Here is a 25760-nt window from a genome sequence, read left to right on the forward strand (position 1 = left end):
GAATGGATTTGTCTTAGAATGTGGTGGTCAGCTTTCGGTTTATCCCCTGAGGGTTGCCACGGCGAAACCATTGTAATGTTTATTATTAAATGTTGTAGTGTCTGTAGTAATGTAACATTGCTGTGGCAGATCATACTAGAAACAGTTCTCAGTGTTTCATTTGAGATCTACACAACTTCAAATGTCAACCACAAAACTATAACATGAATTTAAAATAAAATAAAAAAATACTATGAGGCGAATACCACCCATATAGTCAATTTTCAGTCTTTGTTTGTCGTATTCCTTGCCCTTTTGGTGTATTTGTGAATATTTTTACTGTATTCAGTTTGTTGTTGTTACCTGGACTGTCTTTTGCCTGTTCTTGCTTGTTTCTCATTTTAGTTCATTTTCATTCTCCATTAAAATGAAAGCATCCCTCTTTCTCCGCCACTACCTGATGGTCCACAATGCCTTTTTTTTTGTTCTGGTAGGCGGGGATCAAAGGCCATGTCATCATTGTGTGACTTTATTACATAACTGATGACATGGGATGAAGTGATAAATACAAAGAAATGATGAACTGCATAATCATGAGCCACTTCAGCAGATGGGCGGTGACACCAAGGTCATTTGTGTTTGTTTACCTGTGTTTAAAAAAACAAAACAAAACAAAAACTTGTAGAAACTATAGAGGTTCTGGATTTAGTGAGTGGCATCGCAGAGGACAGATGGGGAGAAGGGAACGGCGTGAGAAGAGCTTAGTTCTAAATTAAGTTGGTGATACATGCTGAACAGGCGCTGCTGCTAAACTAAGAGCATTCTCAGAGGTGAGAAAAAGGGCCTGCCTATATTCACCGCCATAAATAAGCATATTGACACACTTTTACGATGCCCTCCAACCATTTGAAGCTCATTTGATTTATTCTTAGCCCCTGTGCTTGTGACAATTCCCACTAATCGATAATGTGAAGCGGTCAAGGTGTAAGCGTGAGGATCACAGAGCTATTTTTTATTTATTTTACAACTAAGAGATGGAACCAGCTGCAGAAGAGCCTTTGCTGTATTTGGTTAGGAATAACACCTGTTGAACTTGAATCACTTTTTAATGCACCAAAAGGAAAGGGGTGGAATGTCAGTGTCACGCCTATCTGCACATGAAGTATTTTGCAAATTGTATATTTGCATACTACTTTACTGCCAAACTCACTGTGTTATTACTGCCGCTGATTGGTTCAAAGCTGACAATGTGTTGAGGTACCTGGCCAAATTATACTTTTTAGTGAAACCTGTCCATGTGAGGGTTGAATAGCACCTTAATGTATGACCACTATATTGCACTAACTTAATACTAATGAGTGTCAATGTCACAATTATATCTCGTTAGTTATTACTGATGGCTGGTCCAGGGTGTCATCTGCCTCTTGGCAAAAGTCAGATTCATCATCTGGTGGATGGGTGCAATTTTAGGGTACTCGTGCAGAAATATTATTGACTAACTTTTAGATTTTCAGCATTCATTCCAATGATTTTGGACAAAAGTGATGTAGTTCTCACCCATCCTGATTGACAATGGGATTGTGGCATGCTTCAAAATTCAATCTGGGATTGGCCAGACAAGAGCATGTGATCCCAGACATCTGGTTGAAAACGGATGAAGTAACGTGTACGCAACTTTGGAGTAGAGTATACACGAAGAGCCACGTTGTACGAGAAAAAAGTCAAATATGAAACAGAGAAGTATCCTCAACGTGTTCCCCAAAATCACACCGCATACAACAAACACAAAGATATTGCAATGATTTCCATGAAAGGATAATCTTGTTTTGTTTTATTTAAGTCTGATAGTCTGTACAACTCTATTGATATAATTATCACACACTTGTTCAAGTCAAACAAAATAAGTTGGAAAAAAAAGCATAATGCCGCAACCCTCGGACATATACAGTAATTACATAAATAACAGTCAGACACACTTACACACGGTTTGTTGGAATGATAAATGAGTGGAAGAACTTTGTGGGTGAAAAAAAGTAACAAATGTGAACCCTCAAAACAAAAACAAATATGTATCTGCAGACAAAAGCAAGTATCCAAACATTGAGGCACCCGTGTACAAGATATGTACAGTTACACTGACACAGGAAACCAAAGGCACTGCCTGTGGGATGCTCTGCTTTAATACAAGACATTAACAAAGAAGTATGTCGTTAGCCTAGTGGCAAAACCGCCTGTCATTTTAAATTAGTCCAAAAATCAATCAGTCAAAGCATTTGGAAAGAAATTATGTCTCGGTACTTTGTCATCCAGGTTATAGTCATCAGCTAAGGTTGAATCAAGGCACCTGGAGTCTTAAGTGTTAAATTTTCTGCCCGTTTCATACTTCCTAATAACGCTCAACTATAACCTATGGCACTAAGTTATCAGTTTGACATAGGGCTACTCTGGCCTCATCTGTTATATTTAAAATTGACTTAACACAATGTAAAAAATTGATTAGTCTTTGGTTCTAATGAATAAGAAAGGATTAAAAAGATTCATTCAATTGATTGGACTTGATGGAAAAAAAATCATTCAAGTCAGATGTATCATCCATGCTATAAGTATGAGATGGGAGTCATGCACCTTTTGATAATCAGTGAGCCTCATATGTATGTGAAAGAAAGATTACAGTACAGTTTTCACATTATCTCTCTCCACACACACACAAACACACACTCACACACAAGGATGCTGAAAGAAGAATATTCATCATAACAACAAACCATTTTCCAGTGTCTACCTCTCATATCACATACTGTAAGCATCACAAACCCATCATTGGTACACAATAACCTTAAAAAATGTTCTTTTTTGAATTCATATGGCATTTAGCAGGTGAGAAACTGACCGACCATAACATTTTGGTAATTTTCTCCATTTCCAAAAAAAGGGTAACAATCTATATGGAACTACTCTACTAGAGACATATTTCCACTAATAAAAGTTGCAAGCTAGTAATAGTAGAGGATACAATAGGGTACTAATCCGTATTTTTGTAGGCTTTTTTTCTGATGCTGCAGTATTATCCAGTACTATTCAGTATTTACTTTACTGCAGTGGTTTATATTTTTGCTGTTCAAAATGTCCTCTTGAATGAAATATATAAATACAAGAGGACGTTATTTTATATGTTGCCTCATTTTGATGTTTTTAGCTCCAAAAATTAAGCTGAATTGAAGCTGATTATGACACAATATTTGATAACGTCATTTGACACTTTGATACAGTTCTCATATTGAGTATCCATTATGTTTAGCTAATGTTGTGGCCAGTCGGTGTCTCTATTGAAAAAGTACACAAATGTGTTTCCCGTATTTTAAAATCACCATGCTGCATGTGTCCCTCTGAGTTTGCCGCAAACATACGATCATCAAGTACACACAAACAATGTTTTTGAGTCACAAAATGGCTTCACTTGCAGAGCTCAGACATTCACCATTGAAAGGGGACTCCTCACCGACTTGCCGAAGTATTATTCCAGAACGCTAGGATTTATTAGATTGTTTTTAAAGCTCCGTTCTTTGTTCAGCAAGGCCCCACCTTTCTCATAACTCCCTCAAAAGTCCACATCTTTGCAAGCAACAAAACAAACTCTTGAATCTTGCACTTCAAGCCAACATTTCAATGAAAGAAAAACACACACTTTGTATGATTGTCTTTTCATTCCAAAGAGATGCTGCAAAGGTAATCATGCCATCTATTTATCAATCTAAATGGGTGCCAGGAACATGTGTATGGGTGGGTGATCTGAGAGAAACTCATGCATAAGTAACACTTTGCAAGTAGCAGCAGCAACAGCAGGAGTAGACCAAGAAGAGAACGGGTCATTTTTAAATGCAACGGAACAGGTTGCGGTCCCAGCAGGTTTTCGCTCAAATCCTGACACCCCTTAAGTCTCCGGAGCTCCGGGAAGGTGGTGTGCGTGAGTATGGAGGGGTATTATGTGTCCTGAGAAAAGCATTGTGTTGTCCGTGTACAAGTGTGGATGAATTCAGTCAGGTCTCTGAGCTCCGATTGGATTATATAGGTCTCTGGAGGAGTGGTAGATGGACTTTCAGTGTTGAAAGGGTTAAATCTCTCCCTGCTTTGAGGTCACATAGTAGCAGGTGAAGGGGTCACGGGTCAAGTGGTTGTAGAGCTTGCTGCAATTTGCGTCTGTATACGGTGTATTTCGACTCCACAGCTCGCACACGCTCCGCCTCTTCCTTGTCCAAAATAACCAGGAAGTTTTGGAGCTCCGGGACAGAGAAGGCATGCCACTGTTGACAAAACATACATTGTTGGTTTTCTCAGGTAGGTAGATCACTTATATGGATTTTCACTTGTTTAGCCTTGCAAATGTGGCCTGGAAATTGCGAGTGTCGAATAATTCAGAAGATACTTGATTCAAGTTATGAAAATTTGCGGAAAATGCACGTTCCCTGATTGCACTTTGAGCGAATGTGGTCTAATTCTATTCAGTTCAGTTCACCAAATGATCCAAACCAATGATATAAAATAATAAATATTGCCGTATTTTCTGCAGAATAAGGCGTACCCAAAAGGCGTCTATTTTCTCAAAATACGACAGTGCGCCTTACATATGGATTAATATTGGTGTGACATTCCCTTTAGCGCTGAGCCACCTAGTGGATGCATAACACAACCCCCAACCACTACATCTACCATGCCTAATAAATGCGGTGCCCCCTATAGATGGAAACAGTTTGATCCATCTATCCTCCTTATCCGCCAATGCACCTTATAGTGTGAAAAATAAAAAAAATGTTTTTGTTTTCTTACCTCCACTTCTCCAGTCTCGTTTTCCTTGAGAACAAAACTGAGCTGCTGGGGGTCAGGCCCCGTGACCAGTCTAAGAAGAAGAGGACGCTCACACAGTGGAAGTTTCTGGAACAAATCTGCCCCCAAAACAAAAAATACGTACATCAATAGGAAAATGTTGAGTTTTTCAAATGACATTTTCGACATGTTACGCCTTTTTCACCTTGTCCATCACGGTGCGTCTGTCTGTACAAGGCAAACTTGCGAGGATTGTCCAACACCATGAACTTCTTCAGCAAGCCCTGGATCACCTCTCTGGTGGTCGTCGTGGAACTGATGTGTAGTTGCTTGACACAGTCACATGGGAGGTAGAAGGAGCTTCTGTTCTCACTCTGCTCACAGTCTTGGCTCCCAGACGGCGCTCCATCGGAACCTCCCGGGACCGGCGTCTCCATGGCCGGCAGCGTGACGGGTCGACTCAGCCTCAGGTGAACTTTGATGAAACCTGTGTAGGAGCCATCTGAAGCCTACGGCAAAATCATATAAAAAAGGATGCCCTTAAGCACATGATACCGCTTCAAAGGTGTTCAAAGCTCGAAAATGACAAGGACAGTGAAACTAGGACAATAGGGTCTAAAAGTAAATGAACAAATATTTGATTCACGGTTTGTACTGAACTTTTCCCCCCATGCCCCCTTTACATTTTACAACCTGCTTTTGCCACTAATACAAGTTCAATCATGTGTCTCTTTTCGCGGGGAATTGAAATAAATTTGCCACAGGTAGCCATCCAATCCTTTTCAACTAGGAATGAATGCCTAGTACCATCAATGGCAGCCAATGAGTGAAGGAGACAATAAAAAAACCAAAGAAGCTCAAAACTAAGTTAATAAATCATCATAATCATTATCAAATCATTTAGAGAAAGTTCAAAACCTCTTAAGTATGATGTTTTTCTCTCCCCTACTTGTGCTGTTTTTACTACCTTTTTACTGAAAATAAAAGTTTGAAAGACTAGCTTGGAGTTTTATGAAAAAAATTACTGACAATTTTGGTGCATGCACGATACATTTTCCAAATGTGTTTGCCGTTTTGATGTATCCAATTGTTGTTCATTCATTGTACGCCCAAGTCGACTCACCAATTTCATGCCATTCTCTGACACCCGGGAGTTATATTCTTCTATCCTGGTGCGCACCTCCTCTTCTGGAAGTTCTTTAACATCATTTGCATCCCCCTCCTCCTCCTTTGCCTCACGAGTCTATTGTTCAGACAGAAAAAAAGGATTAACTCATGCAACGCTCAATGTATCCACAAGATGGTGGTGCCTGGCATCAGTTTCTAATACGAAGAAACTAACTGAGCAAAGAGGGTTTTACCATAATCAAAAATAAGGAGGTGGATGAGGGGCTGTGCCTAAAGCATCCCCATCTTGTAGCTGCATTTAACGGTCGCTTATTACTAAAATTAATATCCTCCATCTTTGCCAACTCCCCACCCTGACTGCAGCAGATTAGGATGCATGGTAACGCTTATATATTTGTACTTATGCTGCTCTTCCGGGCTGAGAGCTGAAAGGGAAAACAGGAAAAGATACCAATTGAGTTGAGAAAATGACTCAGTACCATGGCACCAGAATATCAACACCATGTAATGTTTCTCACTCATTATGACGAAAAGGAGGAGGTTGGAAGCAATGGAAGCAGCAATAACAGCAGAATCAGGGGGTGAAGTGGAGGTGTGAGCGGGGGGTGGAAAGAGAGAGCGAGTAAGAAATGATGAAAGGGAAGCTGCTGAGCAAGCCTTAGCAACAGAGTTTCACCGGGTTATTTATAGTACACAAGGAAGCGTCCTCTCTATCTTATATTATATATTTTTTTCCTTCCTCTGTTCCTTTGCATGATCTGGGGCAGAGAGAGAGAGCGAGACACTTTATGAAAGAAAGTGAGAGAGGAATGCAGGTCAGGAACGACTTCCGAAAGGGAAGTCCTCAGGTTGTGTTCTGGAATCTCTTATTATCTCTTATATTTTCATTTTCTGAACTGCTTATCCCCAGAAGGCTTGCAGAGGGTGCTACAGCCTATCCCAGCTAACAACGGGCACTAGGCGGGTGACACCTTGAATCTGTAGCAAGCCAATCACAGTGCACAAGGAGATGGGCAACCATTTACGCTCACACTCTTACATAGGGGCAATTTAGAGTGTTTAAACAGCCTAGTCTGCAGGTTTTTAGGGATGTGGGAGGACACCAGAGTTCCCAGAGAAAAACCATGCAAGCCTGGGAGAATATGCAAACTCCACACAGTGAGGATTAATGTAATATCAAATATAAAAGATCACGTTGAATCAATTTTCAATGCAAATGTGCTGTCTATTACAGTGATTACTTGCTAAAGCCTCACTGTCTTGTTTCAGGGAACGTTGCAGATCTCTCGATAGATTCTGATTCACTGAGACCACAAATTGTCTTTTCACTCAATATAACAGATGCATTGTTTGTTATTTTTAATTATGTGAGAGGTAAGACATATTACTGTGCTAAAGAGAGAAAAAAAATTAGAGGAAGACAGCAACTGATATAATTCTGACTGTATTTTGACAACAGGATGTCTGCCAATCATGCTTAACGCTGTTTAAAACTCAACAGCAGCCGTGAAAAACTCCTCTGGAAGTGCCCATTTGTCGAAGCATGCTGAAATGAACCTGGACGCAAGGAAATTGAAAGTTAAAAAGAGTTTTGTCGTAAGTGATGCCGTAAATAATAGATAAGAGATCATTCCGGAACTCCAAATTGTGTTGTTTTGACCTGTCACTTCCATTTTTCTTCTGGCATTTCTCAAGTTCTTTCTGGTTCAGCAAATCAGGCTCTGAGTCTAGTGTTTTTAGAACTTCACATTAATATTAGTACATTCATCTGACACTTTTGTTCCTTAATACGAGCCCTAGAAAGTAGAATGTTGGTTTATTATTAGCAATTGTTTTTATTTTAAGGATATTTGTTGTCACTTGGTACCTGAAGACATACATTTTATAAAATAAAACATATCCAGAATGGGTTTACTATTATGAGAGTTTGTCAGATGCTTATGTAACAAAATGAACAGAACAATTGGGGGGTAAGCATCTGAGAAATATGCATGATATGCATCTAAAAAGGCTCTCCCATGTCAAAGGCAAACACATTGAAAAGAACCTCGCAGGAATTCCTGCGTTTGTGTGAGACTCAAAGTGCATCACAGGCAATGACTAGCCTCTGCATACCAGAAACAGCATTTCATAAAACAATAGCTTTCAATTTGTGGGGCCCTCTCTCCCTCCACATATATACTAAAAATCTATTTAACCTCTTAATTGTCATCTGAGTCATCGAGCCACCGTGTAGACCAGAAAACAACTGTTATTGGGAGGCTGATTTCCCTTTAGTGGATTTATGTTATGCTATTGTAGTAGTACTGGAGATTGAAGTCAGCCTAAATGTGCAAAATAGGCTGAGCTGTTACATAAGAAGACACAAACACACACCCCAGGGTGAGAGAAGGATGTGTTGATGTCCTCATTTTAATAAGACTAGACAAGAGAGGTCACACAACTGCTTGAACGGTCGCCTCTGATATTCCGTGTGTGTTGTGATTATGTATTTTAATAAGGCATGCCAATGAACATAAATGCAAAGCGACGGAAGCAGTAACCACAACACCTGCACCCGCTCACAGTGCACACAAAATACAATGTTCAGATGTGCCATTTTATGTAAGACCACATTATGTTTCTAAGGAAATGCTTTTACCAGTGATTCACAACTTGTTATTACAGCCCCAAAGTGTTTGAAGGGGAAATAACAAAATGCTTATAAAATGTAAGACATTAAGAAATGTCATTCTCACTCATTATATATTCATATTTATTTGGAAATATTTAGGCTAACCTCCATATTTTCATCTATACCCAGGTCAATCATTCCTCATTCAAAAAGCCATACCAAAGACTGGAAATGATTCCAAATGAAAAGAGGACCTGAAAGCCTTCGGTTGATAAATGTATCCGTGTCCTTGTGTTTATGCAGCAAAGACAATCGCTGACTTTCACAGTTTGCCACTCACATCCTTTTGCATAATCACCTTTTCAAACCCATGAAAAAGAGGACATGCTTTCACTTGCTGTACAGTAGAGAGTAGAGTAATCTAGGGTAGACCCTCCCTCCTGTGGTCCGGTGCTATAATGTCGTTTCCAACCACCTTCCTCGGGCTGTTTGAGATAACATGCTTCACCAGCTGACAACAGTGATGCTGGCAGCAGAGTCGGTCGGGCTAAGCCGTGACAGCATTACGTCTCAAGCTAAGCGCACATGCTGACTACACAGCTGGTCAATTATTTAGGGATTGTACCTTGGCCAAATCAGACACAGAAGGTATCGCCAGGTCAGATGGCGTGGGGGTAAAACTGGATGAGCATTTGCCTTTTAATTTCTAGTTATCTTGTGGAACTTTATACTAAGGAAACGATATAAAGCACATGCGTCTAAGTCATCATTTTCTGTGAATTAAAAAGTAAATAGTGTTTTTTAAATAATGTTTTTGCAATACACATGGCTTAAAATCTATGCCAAAATATATTTAAAATAAATATAAATCAATCATATAAACTGAATAATTGATTAATAGGACTCTATCTGCTCGATAGTATTTTTCATGTCTTCTCATTTCAAATTCATTTAGTTGTTGTCCTGTATCTAAAAAAAGGTAAAGACAAATCAAATGATGTGGTTGGACACTTAGAATTTAACTCACGATTGATGAACAAATCATGTTAGTTAAATGGAGTCAGCATACAACTGCCACTGTTTATAGTGTCTGAACTGATGAACCCAAATGATGTTTACTTTGTTCCTCAATGCTTTTTGTCTAGAGGTAATAATTAATACGAAACAGTAGGCATTCAGCATATAACATTTGGTGCTTGTATTATTATCTGCCTGATCTTTTGAATATTCACCTACTAGACGAAAACCCGATTTTTTTGCGCAACTCCAAACTGTTCATTATTCCCTCCACCATTTCCAACCTACAAAAGCTTGTCTTCAAAAATACTTCAGGCAAGCAAAACAGCCCTAAACATGCTTCAATTTATTTTGATGAAAAATATTGTGATAATGCCAAAAAGTCTAATGTGTGGTTTATGTACTTACTGTATGTACAGGCTGATTTAAAAAAAACTGTTGCCATGGGAACTACAAAAAAAGGACTTGTCACAGTTAAACAATAACTGACACATGCACGCACACCATTAGTCAAGTGCTGGAGTATCAGCTTAGTTTCTACGGAAACCTCTCCCACGCATTGGGGAGGTTGACATTATTATCTCAGTGAAAAATATATATACTGAGGACTTCATAGCGCATGCATGCCTCAATGGTAAATCCCATGCACACCATACATATGATGAATACAGTAGTATGAGGCATAAAGGTTGATGGGCAAAGTTGACGTGATCAATGTTGCTAAATAATGGAGGACTTCTCATCTGTACGCATAGCAAGAGGCTGCCTACAGTGACCTAACCACTTCCTCTTCATACTTCTGCTTTTTCCTTCAGGTTTCTCATACAAATGGTTTTTTACCTATGAAAAAGAAATCAGCGACCCATCATGGATAACCCAAAAAGTTCCATACCTTAATGGACTGTCTGGGTTTGCGGAAGAACGACGTCTTCGCTGTGAAAAAAGTGAAGTCTTCACTCTCATCGTCCAGACTGCAGTACCCGCTACTCATGCTGTTACTGCTGGTCATGGAGGCGGTTGGCTCTGTGTTGACAGTCATGGAGGGGTCTAGCAGACCTAACGAGAGTCCCCCGAGTGTACAAAATCCCACCGAAAAGGCGATCGCAGGGGGAAGAGAAGGAAACTTTACAACTAGGGCAAATGTGTCACTTCTCCAACTGTTTGCTGTTCTGACACCATATATCCATACAAGTTGAAACATGCAGCCCTGCCTTGCCTGGCTCTGGTGTCCTAGAGTCACTTTACAGCTGCGTGTCAAGTTAACCCACCTGACAGGTTCTTGCTACACAAGCAGGCTAACAGTCACAAACATGATACCACATCCTGTTGTCTTCTCAAGACGCATCTCAGTGACGCTGACGAGTATATCCAGCTTCAAGATGGATCGATCTCCAAATTGTAGCAATGGTGTGTGAAACCGGCACCTCCACGTGCATTCTTCTTTTATTTGTTGCTTTGGCAATGCGATCCAAGAGACTGATGCTTCCCTCTCCTCCTCTTTCTGTGCACCCGCTTTTCTTGCTCACTCTCTTTGGTCGACCATCTGTGGTTATCAGCCCGAGTGCACCCTCCCCCTTCTACATCGCTCTGCAGTGCAATACCATTTCCTCTAACTGAGAGCAAAAGAGGGAAATGTCAATGAGTGAGCTCCTATTCTACATACTGCGAGCACCACAACTGAACTGTAGGGACGGGAAGACACGACCACAATGACACCAGATTATGACACAGATCACTGTTATTTGTTATGTACCTAGTATTTCTTGTTACTGTAAAACTCCACAATAGAAACCAACAGGGATCCCAAGAACACATGCAGTACTCTATTAATAAACAACTGAAACAGGGTTATCCAAAACCTGGTTCAAGTAAAAGTCAATTTTTAACTGGTCTAAGAGTTCAGAGAGGATGGACTCCAGATCTTAATAACCAGGATAAATGCATATAATGTGAATAAATGGACAAATATAATAAAATTATACAAGCCACTAATAATGTAAATTGTGAATTGCAATCGGCTGTTCTAACCCAGTCTATCCTAACAAGCAAGATCCTCCTGTCATAGTGATTCACTCATAATGCAGTACCATTTTACCAGGAAGTAACTATCTGGTTGAATATAATGTTGTCCAAATAGTTTCTTGTAGATAGGTTGATTCCTAAATTTTTAATTTTTTTTGCCAACTTCAAGTCTAACCACTTCACCGCCATGGAAGACTAATGATGACCCGATCAGATACTCAGAATCGGTATCGCCGCCCGATACGACTATTTTTGCAGTATCGGACAGCATTAGAATTTGTCACAAGATTCGATTTGATTCAGTGGTGGTAGCGTGTTTTCAGTACCATCGAGCAATGACTGCAATACATAAAAACCAGTGGACCAGCGCTTCTCATTTATTTTCTGTTTCAAGAAGGTAATGAATTTTTCCCATGCTAAATGGACATCTAAACATTTTAAACCTGGAACATACATTCCTCTGACTTTGTAGCAATATTGCTGAAAATGGCAGCACAAAGTAATCCAAATGTTTAAATAGAGGGTTTACAATGTTACAAAATATCTAAATAGAATGGATATTGCTAATTCTGTGCCAGGATTTCATAAAGGATATGTACAAATACTCTATTGTGTCGCCTTTGGCTTGTGTATTATATGATCTTGAGGTACTAAAAATGCTATTACCATATAGTAAATGATTACCGAAGATTAAACTGACCTTTAACCTCAATCCGACCATTTAACTACCAGTGAGTCCATGCTCCAAATCAATTCCCCAAACAGTACTACATTGAATACATGAATACACATTACATCGCCATGCGTATATATTTTCTCTTTGTGTAATTCGGGGTCAGAAAGTACTTTAGCAATGATGTATACGACAGGTTCTCCCTGTGGGTCACATTCAGCTTTATTACAGCTGTTCATGTCCTTGTGGTTGCCATAGTGTATTTCTCAATTTTATTTTTAAACAGATTACATTTTTAAACAGACCGGGAGTGGGGAAAGGGTTTGTTCATGCGCTCTCAAAGTGGAGTACGAACTAATTTACGACCAGAGTTCTAATTTGGTCTCATCTGCCCACTGCCTGGCTACAATCTCCTGCCAGTCTGTGTGTTTGCGTGAAGTGTGCTTGTGTGTATAAGTAAAACGTGTGTGTGTTGAACCATAACTGTGTGGGTGACTGCAGCTGGGAGCTGGGAGGCCAAGAACATTGTGCATGCTTAGCACAAAATAAGATAAAAGTACCTGGAGAATGATTTATATAACTAAACTAGATAACCCTTGATCAACAAAATATGCCACGTAAATAAACTCAACATGAAATGCATTTGAATTTTAGATTAAAAATACTCACTTTGTGTTTAGTGGTGCGACAGTCGTTGTGGGGAAAGTGGGTTTCTTTAATCTTGTCATCCCTTCGGTTGCAGTCAAGTTGCACCTGTCTTTCACATTCCAAATGACAGGTGTAGGAGCAGTCTGATAAATACAAAAATAAAAGAGTCATGCTAAAGCTGTATGGTACTGCAAAAAGTACTGTACATAGTCACAATTATAATTATAGTGAGTGTAAATTGGGGAAAATATTGCGTTTATTTAGTACGGAAAATGTTCATGTTCACGTCACTGTAATATTCTTTGAACTGCATGATTTAACTGGGGTTCTTTTTCAGCAGGGGCTTACTGTCCCACATTTACACAAAAAACCCTTCAGAAATGCATACTGGTGACAGCAGCTCTATCTAGTGGCTAAATTCAAACTCGCACCTAAAGCCAAGGTTTATTAAAAGCAGCAGGATGAGGAACATGAAAAACATATTAGTGAACCTTTTACAATACCAACCAAATGTTAGTGTGATTAGATCCATTTAAAAAATGTATTATTCTGTTCTGTTTAACCAGATTTTATGTACATAGACAGCTGTACCCTAGAACACTGAAAATTCACTTTCATACCCAATGTACCAGAGTAGCAGCACTGGCACAGTTAACTATCTCTTACTGCTTGGTTCAAAATGAGCAGCTCCTAAAACTTCCCCAAAATACATTTGCTGTGGCTGAGGCTTTGCATAAACTCGGAGTCTTGCATCTTGCCTTTGGTCACACAGAAAAAGAAAGTAAAGCAGGCAACGACAGGATTGCGACAACAATGATTCCTTATCTTCTCATTTTTGCACATATCAGAGATTCAATAACCTGTAGGAAGGGGAAATATTATATATATATATATATATATATGTATATATATATATGTATATATGTGTATATATGTGTATATATGTGTATAAATGTGTATATATGTGTATATATATGTGTGTGTATATATATGTATGAATGTATATATATATATATATATATATATATATATATATATATATATGTATATATATATATATAAGCAAAACTTTTGGAATAGAACACTGCACATTTCTGAGAGACAGAACAGTGACTCAGCACTAGAACCGCAGGAACAAGCGTTGTAGGGTGACATTTTCCTAAATAGAGTCCATCAGTCTTATAGTGTGTATACGGTGTTAGAATGAGTTATTGATGTACAAATTCAGCTGCCAATCCCCTTTGAAATCGGTTGCCAAACCACAGCAGCCGCACCAAAATACATAGGCAGTTTCTCAGATGTGTGTCCAGTGTTATGCTCTCTTCATTTCTCCATAGTTTTAAATTTCATTACATTTCATTGGCACGTACGTAAACACATTACTACCACAATTTGGGGGAAAGGGTGCTGGAAAGTGGGAGATGACACAGTACGCAATAATCATACGACCTTTTGGGCGTTGCATTGTCCTGTGTGACGAAAGAAGGGCTCATATAGAGTACATACAGTTTAGGGGTCTGGTGTGAGGAGTGGATATGTGTGATAGAGGATGCGAGTGATGGAGAACCAGGATTGATGGCTCAGGGATGCAGCGTCTTGCTGACAGCGGGAAAATGTCGGGGGGGAAAGCGAGCTCTCACATAAGCAATTGTGTTGTGCTCACCTCTGTTTGGAGGTCACTGCAGAAAGAGCAGAGAAGGGAAATACAAAGAGGAAAGGAATAGAGAAACTCCTTTCCTGTCTCCCTTAAGTGACTTTCATGATGCGTAATCTTATTTGAAAAATATAATGACTCATCCCCAAGTAGGTACAGAGTCAGAAATTGGCATAGTGGCATTCAACTTCAGATTGAGCGTTATTGTTGGCTGGCTCATCTACAACCTTGGGAGGAGCTTTTAACTGTCTTAGACAGTGTTGAGTGACGTGTGAGGAAAATGCCAGGATCACTCGGAGAGGTGGAATTTTTTCTTCGACGCGCCCACAAAGAAAGGATAATGCTTCTGCCACCATGTCACGGTTCACCAATCAACCACAATATTTCCATGGCTACAAGTTAAAGACATGCAGGTTGTGGGTTTGGCTTACAATAAACAACAACTACACTATAAAGAGTGTAATAAATCTAATCTTTTAGCATTCAAATGAAATTACAGTGATAAATAAATAACATCAAATGACAATTTGGGACCAGATTGAATAAAGAAATGTGCATTTTTCTTTTAATGTCAGTAATGTCTATGGGACTCAGTGTGTGGATTCCCACCAACAGATTTGAGTCATACTTGTGAAACCAAATGGGGTAACCACAATATTAAAAATGCAACAGAATTATAATAATAGACAGATGTATTAATACCACTCAGAGAATGTAAGTCAAAGAAAAAATATTACTGTCCCAAACTCAGATTTTTGGATAACGGATAATGGTGGTTAATGTACTATTATTCCCACTTTCTTTGACTATGTTGTTAATTTTTAAGTCATAGTGTGAGAATATGGGGGGAAAACACTGTTGACACACAAACATAGAAATCTGGCATTAAGGTGACAAAAGACCAGCTCTGTTCAACTTTGCTGTGGTCAAGTTTCAAGTTTCAGTTTCACTTGACAGTTTTTTCCCCAAAACTCATCAACAACTGTTACAGGGTGGATCCACAGATTTCTTAGCAATCTTACTGATATTATTAAACTGCCAGTATTTATCTTTGTGTTTATATAAGAGAAAAAAGTACAGGTTGAAAAAGACCATCTCAACAAAATATCAATTTTCATTTGCCTTCTGCTTTTTTATATTTGTGAGATGTTTGTCTTTTTTTTATTGCATGTATAAGTTCATGTAGTGTGTTGCTATATTACACAGACCTCGGCTGGTCCTCCTAAGCAAAAAAACCCACCCCCAACCACAACCACCACATAGCCATTCTTACCCCACCACACACGTCCCTCACTCATCCATTCCAGTCAGACCACTTTTAAATGGACACTCCCTTTGGACAGAGAAAAGTGATGATGTAGTTTAACAATGAAACACAAACAACGCATTGAGAAGATGAGGGTGTGGTAGGACCACAATACCTGCAAAATCCATTGGGCTACAAAAAATAAGTACACTGACAGTCACAGTAATAATGTGATGTATTCAGTTCATCAAGCTACACTAGAGAATGATGCAATGGAGAGAATTGCATAGTTGCCTAACACGGAAATGCATTCTCTGTTTCAGTATGTTAATGTCTGTGGTATTTTAGACAATGGATTTAGGAATGAATTGTTTGAAAGTGATATTATTCATGGAAAAGTTGCTAGCAATGATGATGGATTCTAAAAAATAAAGAAACAAATCAATATTAAATCATGGAATGCTCTATGTGGGACTTCAAGAATTTCCATAACTGACTAAGGAAGCAACGAGGGAGTGAACAAGGATTGTGTGTGGTGAAGGGGAAGGGTGTAGGCAATAATGTTAGAGAGATAAAAGTAACGTTGCCGAGGACGACAGCCAGAAGGACAATTATTACAGTCTGAAAATGCATTGCAGTTTTATTATTGACCTGTTGTTTAAGAGCCACCCTTTGATTGACAGTAAACAAATGAAAGGGTAGATTTGTTGACAAGGTAGTGCAAGAATTCCAATGTATTTAATCCAAATAAAAAGGTATGTTTACTTTCAATTTGAATTTATGAAGAATATTGACAAGGAAAGTTAATTACAAACAAATTATGCTCTGGAACACAACCATGAGGAAGACTTTTAGGAACCTAAGTTCACACCACACATTTAAATATGCCACATCTCCCCTCAACCTTGTATTTATTATTTCTGTTTTTAAACAATATTTTCCATTGCTGCTCTTGAGTTTGTAACACACCCAATGGGTGTGTGCGTACACGGATTGCTCAGCTAATCTTTATATAGGCATGTTAAGAGCGACATTTGAAGACATACTGTACATATTATCTCTGGTTTCGCAAACTCTACTCAAGATTCTTTTTGGTAGACTGACGAGTCGGAATGTTTTCCGATCGGCCAAATCTTAAATCATGTCAGATGACGTATTTAAAAAGGAGGAACAGAAAGAGTGTGAATAACTTGTGAGGGTTTCTTTTTAAAACACTACAGTAAGTGTGAGACAGGCACGGACGGGTGGGGAATGATGGAGATTAAGCCCAGTTCTTGGGGTCATGGAGGATGTCTGTATGGCACCAGATAACTGCACGATGGGGTCGCCTTGTTGTTTCACCATATCGGGGTGAGGAGGGAGGGGTGAATCCTAGGTTAAGCAACTCTAAATCGTGGGCGATGCTATTAAAACAGTCTCTAATGAACCCAAAAAGAGCATTATGAAGGAATTAAGAGCAGCTTTTAACCAGTCTGATCCCACCGTAGCTCATTTGTAAGTGCCATCCATAACTCGGCGGAGCTAATGCATCCCATCCCTCGCTATATCAGAAGGAATCAATTAAACGGATGCACTTACACTTAGTTGCTTGCTGTTTTAAAAGGAGCTCACCCACTAAGCATGAGGTAACAAACCTTCTGTGCGGATTTAACATTCTTTAGTTAACTGGTACTCTGTGGCTCACTAGTGTATCGTTTTCCTCCCTGTCAATGCTGACATGTCTGCCAACAGATGCAGACTTTATAAAAACAAACAAGCTGAGAATTTAAGTGTGTTTGTTTGGGAAAGGATTTTTGCCACCAGAGCTGTAGACGAATGCAGCTGAAGGCTCAGAGTGGTACGTTCAGGGGTGGGAGTGGTGTGATCACACACCATTACTTTTCTTGTTAATTTCACCGTGTAACTTCAGACAGCAATAATGAAAAGGTTTCATCGCGAGTAAATTAATCGAGGCTGTCGGACACTTTTCTGCTTTGATAATCTCGCCTAAACAGAAATGTGTTCATCCAATGTCAGTAAAAACAGAACCTGGATCGCCTTACAAGCATTCAACCTGTGATTGAAATGCCCTTGAAAAATAACACTGGACGATTTGCAGTAAAAATGTAGCAAAAACACATTGTTTGTGTCAGTTCCCAATTTTAAAGCCTCATCTGTCCTATCTTTGCACAAATGGGGGAGTGTGGGTGGGCTATATTATGACATAATTACGCCAATGACTTCAATATAGTACAACAAAATCCAATTCCTCTTAACTTGTTGTCTGATTTGCAACCCAACAGCCAAATAGCGGTATAGCCTAATGCACTTTGGTATCCTTTACAATTAGTGATAAAGTAAAAAAAACGCTGCTAACTTAATGTTCAAAGATTAAGAAATGAGTTTATGCTAATTGAACTAATCTCTAATTTAAATTAGAGATCAAAATCCTTTGGCAAATAATGGGGACTAAAAATAATGTTAATTCAGCTCAGCTCCCAAAGGAGAAGACAATCTTTTCAACCAGTTCTCTGTGTTACAGATGTTAGGTCTTAAGGGAAAAGTCATGTAGGCCAATGCTTCATGCGGTAACACCATCCTTATAATTACAGGCTTTGGCAACTATATCACGTTCACATTAAAGGCGGGCGCTCTGCCTATAACCATGTTCCATTATAACTCTATCAACCTATTTTGTTTCTCTATTTTAGACCCAGATCATACGATGGCAACTGAGCCATCCCCACGGCAACCCAGAGAAGACATTTCTGCCGAGTCATTATGTCTGACCACTAAAGTCACTAACTTCAATCGTAGCATTTGAGAATATTTCCTTAGTAGGACCAAGCAAGACTGTGTGTATGGCGGTGTGTTTGTATGTGTGTGTGGCAGATGATAATTATAGGATAGCAAAGAAGGAGGGAGTGAGGATTAACTGGGATTCCTTAACGGGAGCGCCATCTAAAAATATCCATTATCTTCCTGTGGTTGCTTGTGCTATTGATCCTCTTTGTGAAGCCTTTTGTGAGTACATCATGACATCACTTAGGCGAATCCCGTTTGAGTTGAGATGTTATCAGGTTTGCACAGTAGGAGGTGGGTCTCTATGAAAGTATGTCGCAACATATTGGATTTTTTTTTTCAATTTTGAATTTGAGCTGTCAGTCTCTTCCTGCGGAAGCCAATCAATAAAATTGCAGCGGCCAGCATTTTTTCCACCCTGGTCACAGTTTGTGCTAGAATTACATTAGGCATTCATCAATCAAGCTACATCATTTGAGTTAGTTTTGGAAACAAGGGAAAATATCAGTTCCATTAAATCATCCTGTAAAAACATGAAATTCAATTGCTGAATTGACTTTTGCAACATGATTTTAGCAAGTTTTCTCTATATTGTGTTTATTATACACCCATCGACATTCATTTGTTGTTTACTGGACAACTCGCTGAGTCAAGCACATTTCTAGTCTTTGTACAGCCTGTTCACACATGATGGTGCACAGAAAGTGAGCAGCAGACAGTGAACAGTAGCAATGTTCACACTCCACAGATAGATCTATCCACACAATATCCAAGTATTATGACCTGAAGCCTCCCTTTCAGCCTGACAAGCTAAATGTGTCCACTCATCACTTTCCCCCTTTGGGAAACAAAATACGGAGCGATACATCTCTTCATCGCAACAACACCGGCCTTCGATTTACACTGCATTTTACTCCCAGCTTTCTGCTGTTTCTGTCTGTCGTCATCATACCTGAGGTGGGGAGTAGCGACCCGTTGGAGGCCGATCGTCGAAGGATCCTCAGGCCGTCACTCCATGATCGAGACTTGGGCAACCTCTTTAAAAGTCGTCCCAGCCGGCGCGATACCTGCCCGAAGCAGGCACTGTTCGCCTCCTTCTCCGAGTCCCCCCGCACCTCTTCCAGACGTACAGACACCTGATTGAGGAACGTTGTGCCCACCGCGACACCTTCCCCATTCCTAGCCCTGCCCTCTACTGCTGTCTCCGCTCCCTCTCTTTCTTGCCCAGGTGTTATCTGTGCCATGGATGGAGCACGGTGGCACCATCTGGAGGGCATGGTCCCGTAACCCTCGCTGGCCCTTCTCTGATGCCCCCGCCTGGCCCTGTCCCCCAGGGGGCTGCCCCAACGCCAACCCCCCCATGGCCCTCCTCTGCCATCCCAGCGCAGCCACTCTGCCACCGGTGCCACGCTTCGAAAGAGGAGCCCCTTCTGCGCTCGCTCTGCCACCCCTCCGCCGGTACTCCACACTTTTCTGATGCTATGTTAAACTCTCACTTTGCTCAGACCTCCAATCCCGACGTGCTACTTTTCCCTCCATGGTCCGATTGCGGTGATATCAATGCTTCTCTAGCCCTCTCCCGGTCTGTACTGCAGCACCCACTCTCTGCAGTGCTGTGCAGACAGCTTAAAGAGACAGACCCCCACATCTGATAGCAACGTCGTTGCATATAGCAGCTCTCTCCTTCCAGCAGGAGACGTCACCTTCGTCATTCCTTCTTTATTTATTTATTATTTTTTTTAAAAATTTATGAATGACAATCTCGTCTCCTATATGAATTCATAACATGCATCAGCTGGAGTGTTTGTCCTGGATCTTTTCAGAGTCATACCAAGCAAGCAGTTATGAATGATAATAGAAGTCAATCTTACTTTTCAACATCCTCCGTTCAACTATCTTTTTTAGTAGTTGTACAAGTGTGCTGTATCAAAGACTAATTGTTAGCCAATCACGGGACGGATATGTGTAATCTCAACCTCTTTAATTGAACAACAAGGCGCAAATAGGAGCAAATACGTGCCAGAGCATTAATTATTACAACAAACCTGACAATCTCTCAAAGTAGAAAAATTGTGTGGAATCATGTTTTAAGCATTAGAGGTTCTATTGTATGCTAATTTGTTTGTGAATTACTGTTTATATTAATCACAAAGCATTAATTATAGTACTCCTTTTCAGGAGTGGCTTTTCCTTGTCCTTCCACTGTCCCAGTAGCCAACCACCAAGGGCAATTTAAAGATAGAATGCCTGAATGGCTTTCATGTCTTTTTCCATATAACAAATCTAACTTCAACTTGTCACCAATTGTTATTGCATGATAGAAATTCTTCACACGTAGTGTTTAACATTGGCAAAAAAACACAAGATACATTGCGTCTGTATTCAGTGTTTTCTTTCCGACTCAAAACCCGTCACTTCAAGCAGAATCTTTTTAAAAAGAACATTTCATCACACGCTTGGCAGCAATACATTGGGACAAGACGTTTGTGAGCCATTGAAAACAAGACCCATTTGGGGGTTTCATTCACAGTGAATGGCATATTGTGGAGAACCCAATATGGAACAGATGAGAGGCTTGACGAACACAAGGCCCCTACTGTTAGACCAGGAGAGACCAAGACAGAGATGGACAGAAAATGGAGAGAACTCCAACAATATTTCAGATACTCCATAAAGAACGAATCGACCTTTTCAAGTTAATGTTTCATAATATGGCAGCTCAACAACGCAATAGTAGTTCAATTTGTATTTCCAATTTTTTTTTTTTCAAGAACTAATTCAATTTCCCATTGTAAGCGCTTGTGAATGAGAACCAACATTTACAGGCCAGAGTTCATTGTGCTTATTAACAGTCAGTTCAGGCAAGTGCTCACCAGGGCATTCACCTTGTGGGGCAGTGGGGTTTATGTCGGGAACCAACTAAAAAGACTGTGAGGGGCGCCACATGGTTATGGATACATATGAATACAATCATGGCCATGGAGTACAATACTTTTGTGTGTGATGAGAATGGAATATTGAGAAGGTAGATTTGTAAAAAAGAAAATATTATAGACTTTTGTGTTCGCGTTCCTGTGCATATCAGTATCATGTTGATGAATATACAGTATAACCTTCGGACAGCTGTCAGGAAATGCGTTGACTACAGGTTGTTAGTGTGTATTTACGGTTAATTAAGAATTACAGGTGCTACATGGTGCACGACAGCATGGCCCTCGCAAAGAATTAATTAAATACAAACGTGACATCTGACTCGTCTGCCATGCCTGTAATCCCAGCCTCTCCATCTATCAGACATAATCCCAGGCACATAGGAGGGATTAAACTGGCTGCCAACCCCCTATTTCCCCCACCACATGTACAGATACACTTTGAACTTATGTTAAAAACAAATGACTACCTTTTGTGTATGCAGGGGAATGCAATTTAAAGAATAGTTTAGGTAGCAATTGATAAGAAACTGCTGTGAAACCAAACATACTGCAATGCATGGATGGGAGTATTTAAATTGAATACAGGCAGAACAAGGGCAGGCTGCAATAATAATGAAAAAAACAAAAACAATGTCTGACATATGGACGTTGCAAAATGATTGTTTTTGGTAGTAAGACGTGTCGAGTTGATCCCTGTTATTTCATGGGTGCAGTTGGAACTGGATTATGTGCATGCATGGACAATTTCTATTTTGGTTCCTTAAAACCACAAAAAGACACAGAAATGCCTACATTCGATGCTCTGCCATGTTTTTCCACCTACACATCTGATGTATTTTGGAAGAACAGTTCACAGTTGGCTAAATGTATTGTTTGACTCAGCAGTTGGGATTTCAAATATGATCACTTCAAAGGTACGAAAGAGAACTTTTTTTTGTATTCGAAAGAAATACATGACGACTGTAATCTTTGCTCTCGCTTCACTGGGCGGCCACTTACTGATAGGACATTAAATCAGACAGCCCTGCAGTGCTGCGCAGTTCTCTTGCTAGGTTTTACTGGCCCTTTATATTGCATCACTTCCCAATCGCATCTCTCACGACTTCTAGTCATCATATCTTATATCTTCTTTGTCTTCATTTCCTTTTTTGTCTCTTCCGCTACAACCATAATGCTACCAAAGCATAGAGCCTGCGTAACATGAGCACATCTGGATACATTTTAAAGCCATGTCCTTCGTTCCCAATCTCAATCTATGATTACTATTACTGTGCTAGTGATGCACTAACCAAAGCAGTCTGCCTCTACACATACAGAAACTGACCCTTTTTGCGTGACCAAGGAAGTACAGGTGTTTGTGATGTCATTAAGCACCCGTAATCACGTGACCCCACCAAAGAGCTTTGAGCATCTGTGCTGGACTGAAAATAAATATGCCAACTTTAAATTGTTGTTTCTGGAATTCAAAGGAGAGCACATCGTACAAGATCACAAACCAAAACCAGCATTTTCCCCCCTTTCTCTTTACACACGGGCTGTAAATCCCAGAGAGAAAACAAGGAGGCAAAGCTGTAAGGACAAGATAATGACATTTCCGTGGGTAAATGTTGGCAGCATCTATGGAGCAAAATGTCAGCAAGCAAAACAACAACTGACTTTTTGTATTCCATTCATGGGATTTGAGGCTATTCCAGCAGACATTGAATATTGTGTTGCTAAATTCGTCATTCGTCAATTCATCAAAAATCTATTACCCCTTGAAGCAACAGTACGTTTGTAACCAGCCCAGCTGACTTTGGCTAAGTTCAGCAATGACCTGGCACATAAGGGGAACTATTAACACATATTTAGATCACTCTAATGCCAAGTGGTATCATGGAAAAAGAATGTTACCATTTATTTTGTATTTTAAAAATCCAGTTTATGGTTCACGTATTAGTAAACATTTAGTAATCCTCCTTTGCAAAAACAATTCAGCACAGGAGTGGAATTACCAGAAGTGCTAGCAAAGCAATTGCATTGTCTTGCACTCCCAACACTATACTGGTGCAGTATATGGAAAGCCATTTGAAAATATAGACTACCAATATTCTTCACATCCTGGTGGAGGGTTGGCTACTACTACACATAATCACAAATACAATAGAATACACTAAATTCTAGTGCGTTGCACTGTATTTGTTAAGTGTAATATTCTAGTGACTAGAGTACCAACTATAGCACGCCTATTTTTCACCGTTAGTGCCTCGTTTGGCCAACTCGTAGTAATTAGGGCATATCATTGGTATTTTGGATCTTACTTGACTTCAAAATGCATAGACCACAGAACAAGGTTGAAGTGCCACCATTTCCAGCTACAAGCACATGTAGTGTGGTGGTATGGTACTGTTTGTCCTCACAAGATAGACAACTTTGGTTTCCGAATGGAACACGCTCTTTGCTTCTTATCTATCATATTTTGTTTATACTGTGGCTCTTTGCCTCGTAGTTGATGTGTTAACTCTGGCTAATTTGCATTTGATGTGTGCGTTGAGGGTGGACACTTACCTTGAAATGAACACAGTGTTGTTTTGTGAGGGGGAGAAAGTGTTATGTTGAATAATATGGTTTTGATTGTGTTTTGTGTGTGTGTGTGTGTGTGTGTGTGTGTGTGTGTGTGTGTGTTATGTGTCTGTTTTGGCAAGTTATTGCTTTAATCCTCACAGTTTAGAATATTTGAGCTTTGTTTTTAACTTATTCGCCACCCCTGTTTTAGAAGCAAAAGAGTGCACTAGTTGACCATTTCTTACCATCAATACTACTGTATTGGTGACACACAGCATGGTAGTAATTGGATATATACTGTACTCACTTTGGCACTGGAGGGCTTGTGCGGTGATTTGATGGCTGCAAGCATCACACCAGTCTTGCGTAACGGCCTTGGTCTCGAACCGGTGTCCCGCACCCTTGTCAGACGTCAGCCGGTGTTCTGCCCCCCGAGGTGGGAAGATGGCCCAGGCCTCACGGCGGGGAGGCTCTGCGCGGCTCAACTTCACCACTCCGGTCCTGCCCTGCGTGAGACGCTCCAGAGGCAGACCCCTGCCCCGGTCCCGGTCCCGAGGGGAAACCGATCTAAAAAAGCTCTGGTGCCCCACGCTTTTGTTGTTTGAGTCCCTTCCATTGAGTGAATGCGGGGTATCGTTCGTGACATGGGCAGGGGGACTCGGGAGCGCAGTCTCCACGGTGCAGTCCGTTCTCCCCCCGGCCGGGGAGCGCCACTCCGAGCGCCACTCCGAGCGCCCGCTTGCCTGTTGCCTGGAACGCTCCGGGCTACGTGGCGAAGCGGGGGTAGACGAGGCTCCTCGGCACCCACCTTTTGCAATTGTCGTATCGTCCGCAGGGCTTGCAGGCAAATGGCACGTCCCGGCTCGGTTCGGACTCGGAGTGCTGACGGAACCGCATCTCCTCAACATCATTTTCTCCCAGGAGGACTTCCTCGGAAGGGTGATTTTCTTCCTGGCGGCGGCCGGTTTGAAGACCCGCAGCAGCGGTTCGGAGTCCATCCCGTGCTGGACCGGGTGTTGGCCCACAACACTCGCAGAAGCCATCGCGTCCTGACCCGGGGCGCCGATCTGCTCGCGGTGCTAGTGTCTGCTGTGTTGTGCGTGCTTCCCTCCGTGCCTTGAATGTCAACTCAACTCGCGGCTGACACCGGCGTGCCATTGTGACGTCAACATGCTTGGAAACCCGCGGGCACGCTCGCTTCAAAGCGACGTGAACGCGCTCGGATCCTGAACCCAAAAGAAAATCCAAACGAACTACCAGCCGTACATTATACTCGACATCATTAATAAACACAATTCGAATGAAACATCGCCGCAGGGTAAAGAACTGAATGTGTGTAGGACCTGGATGCTTCTCACGCACCGACGATGAGTGACAGTTGCCTCTGATGTCATTGATGTTATAATTAACCCTTTTTAGGGAAAGTGACGAATTTGGTGATTTAACAAAAACCTCACCCATAAAGACCAGGTGTCCAAATACTTCGAACTCATGAAGGCAATCTGGTATAGAGTGATATCAACATATGAGAGAACCAAACATCAATTAATATGTTGTGGTTTTATTATTATTTCAAACTTCAGAGATCATTTACTGCCAGTCCCTCCCAGTCAAAATGTATTGGGTATCTAGCATCATCAAAGGCAGTCAAAGAGTGCCAAATAAAGTTAAAATTAAGTATACTTCATAGGGAGCCTTAT

The 25760-nt window shown here is 40.6% G+C and overlaps 1 protein-coding gene across 3 annotated transcripts; it reads right to left on the bottom strand.

The window, feature by feature from the left end:
• Positions 1–1772: 1772 nt before the first annotated feature.
• On the bottom strand, positions 1773–25392 carry rassf5 (Ras association domain family member 5). 3 transcript variants are annotated; one of them, XM_077602443.1, is made up of 6 exons: positions 24368–25392; positions 12924–13045; positions 5924–6043; positions 5006–5309; positions 4804–4919; positions 1773–4280 (listed from the first exon to the last, which is right to left on the bottom strand). In XM_077602443.1, exons 1-6 carry the CDS (start codon positions 25101–25103, stop codon positions 4137–4139), a joined length of 1542 nt encoding a protein of 513 aa, XP_077458569.1. In that variant the 5' UTR covers positions 25104–25392; the 3' UTR covers positions 1773–4136. The 3 variants fall into 3 exon arrangements, with proteins under 3 accessions (XP_077458569.1, XP_077458570.1, XP_077458571.1); XM_077602444.1 differs by lacking the exon at positions 24368–25392 and adding an exon at positions 19536–20190; XM_077602445.1 differs by lacking the exons at positions 12924–13045; positions 24368–25392 and adding an exon at positions 10452–11383.
• Between the last annotated feature and the right edge of the window lie 368 nt (positions 25393–25760).

The sequence above is a fragment of the Stigmatopora argus genome, chromosome 6, assembly GCF_051989625.1.
Source record: "Stigmatopora argus isolate UIUO_Sarg chromosome 6, RoL_Sarg_1.0, whole genome shotgun sequence".
In the NCBI taxonomy this organism is placed as follows: Eukaryota; Metazoa; Chordata; class Actinopteri; order Syngnathiformes; family Syngnathidae; genus Stigmatopora; species Stigmatopora argus.

Coding starts and splice junctions, on each gene's coding strand:
- rassf5 (XM_077602443.1), bottom strand. CDS start 25,103: ATGGCTTCTGCGAGTGTTGTGGGCCAACACCCGGTCCAGCACGGGATG. Junction 4,920..5,005: donor GACGCACCGTGATGGACAAG/GTGAAAAAGGCG, acceptor TTTTGGGGGCAG/ATTTGTTCCAGAAACTTCCA. Junction 4,281..4,803: donor ACGAGACTGGAGAAGTGGAG/GTAAGAAAACAA, acceptor TTTTGTCAACAG/TGGCATGCCTTCTCTGTCCC.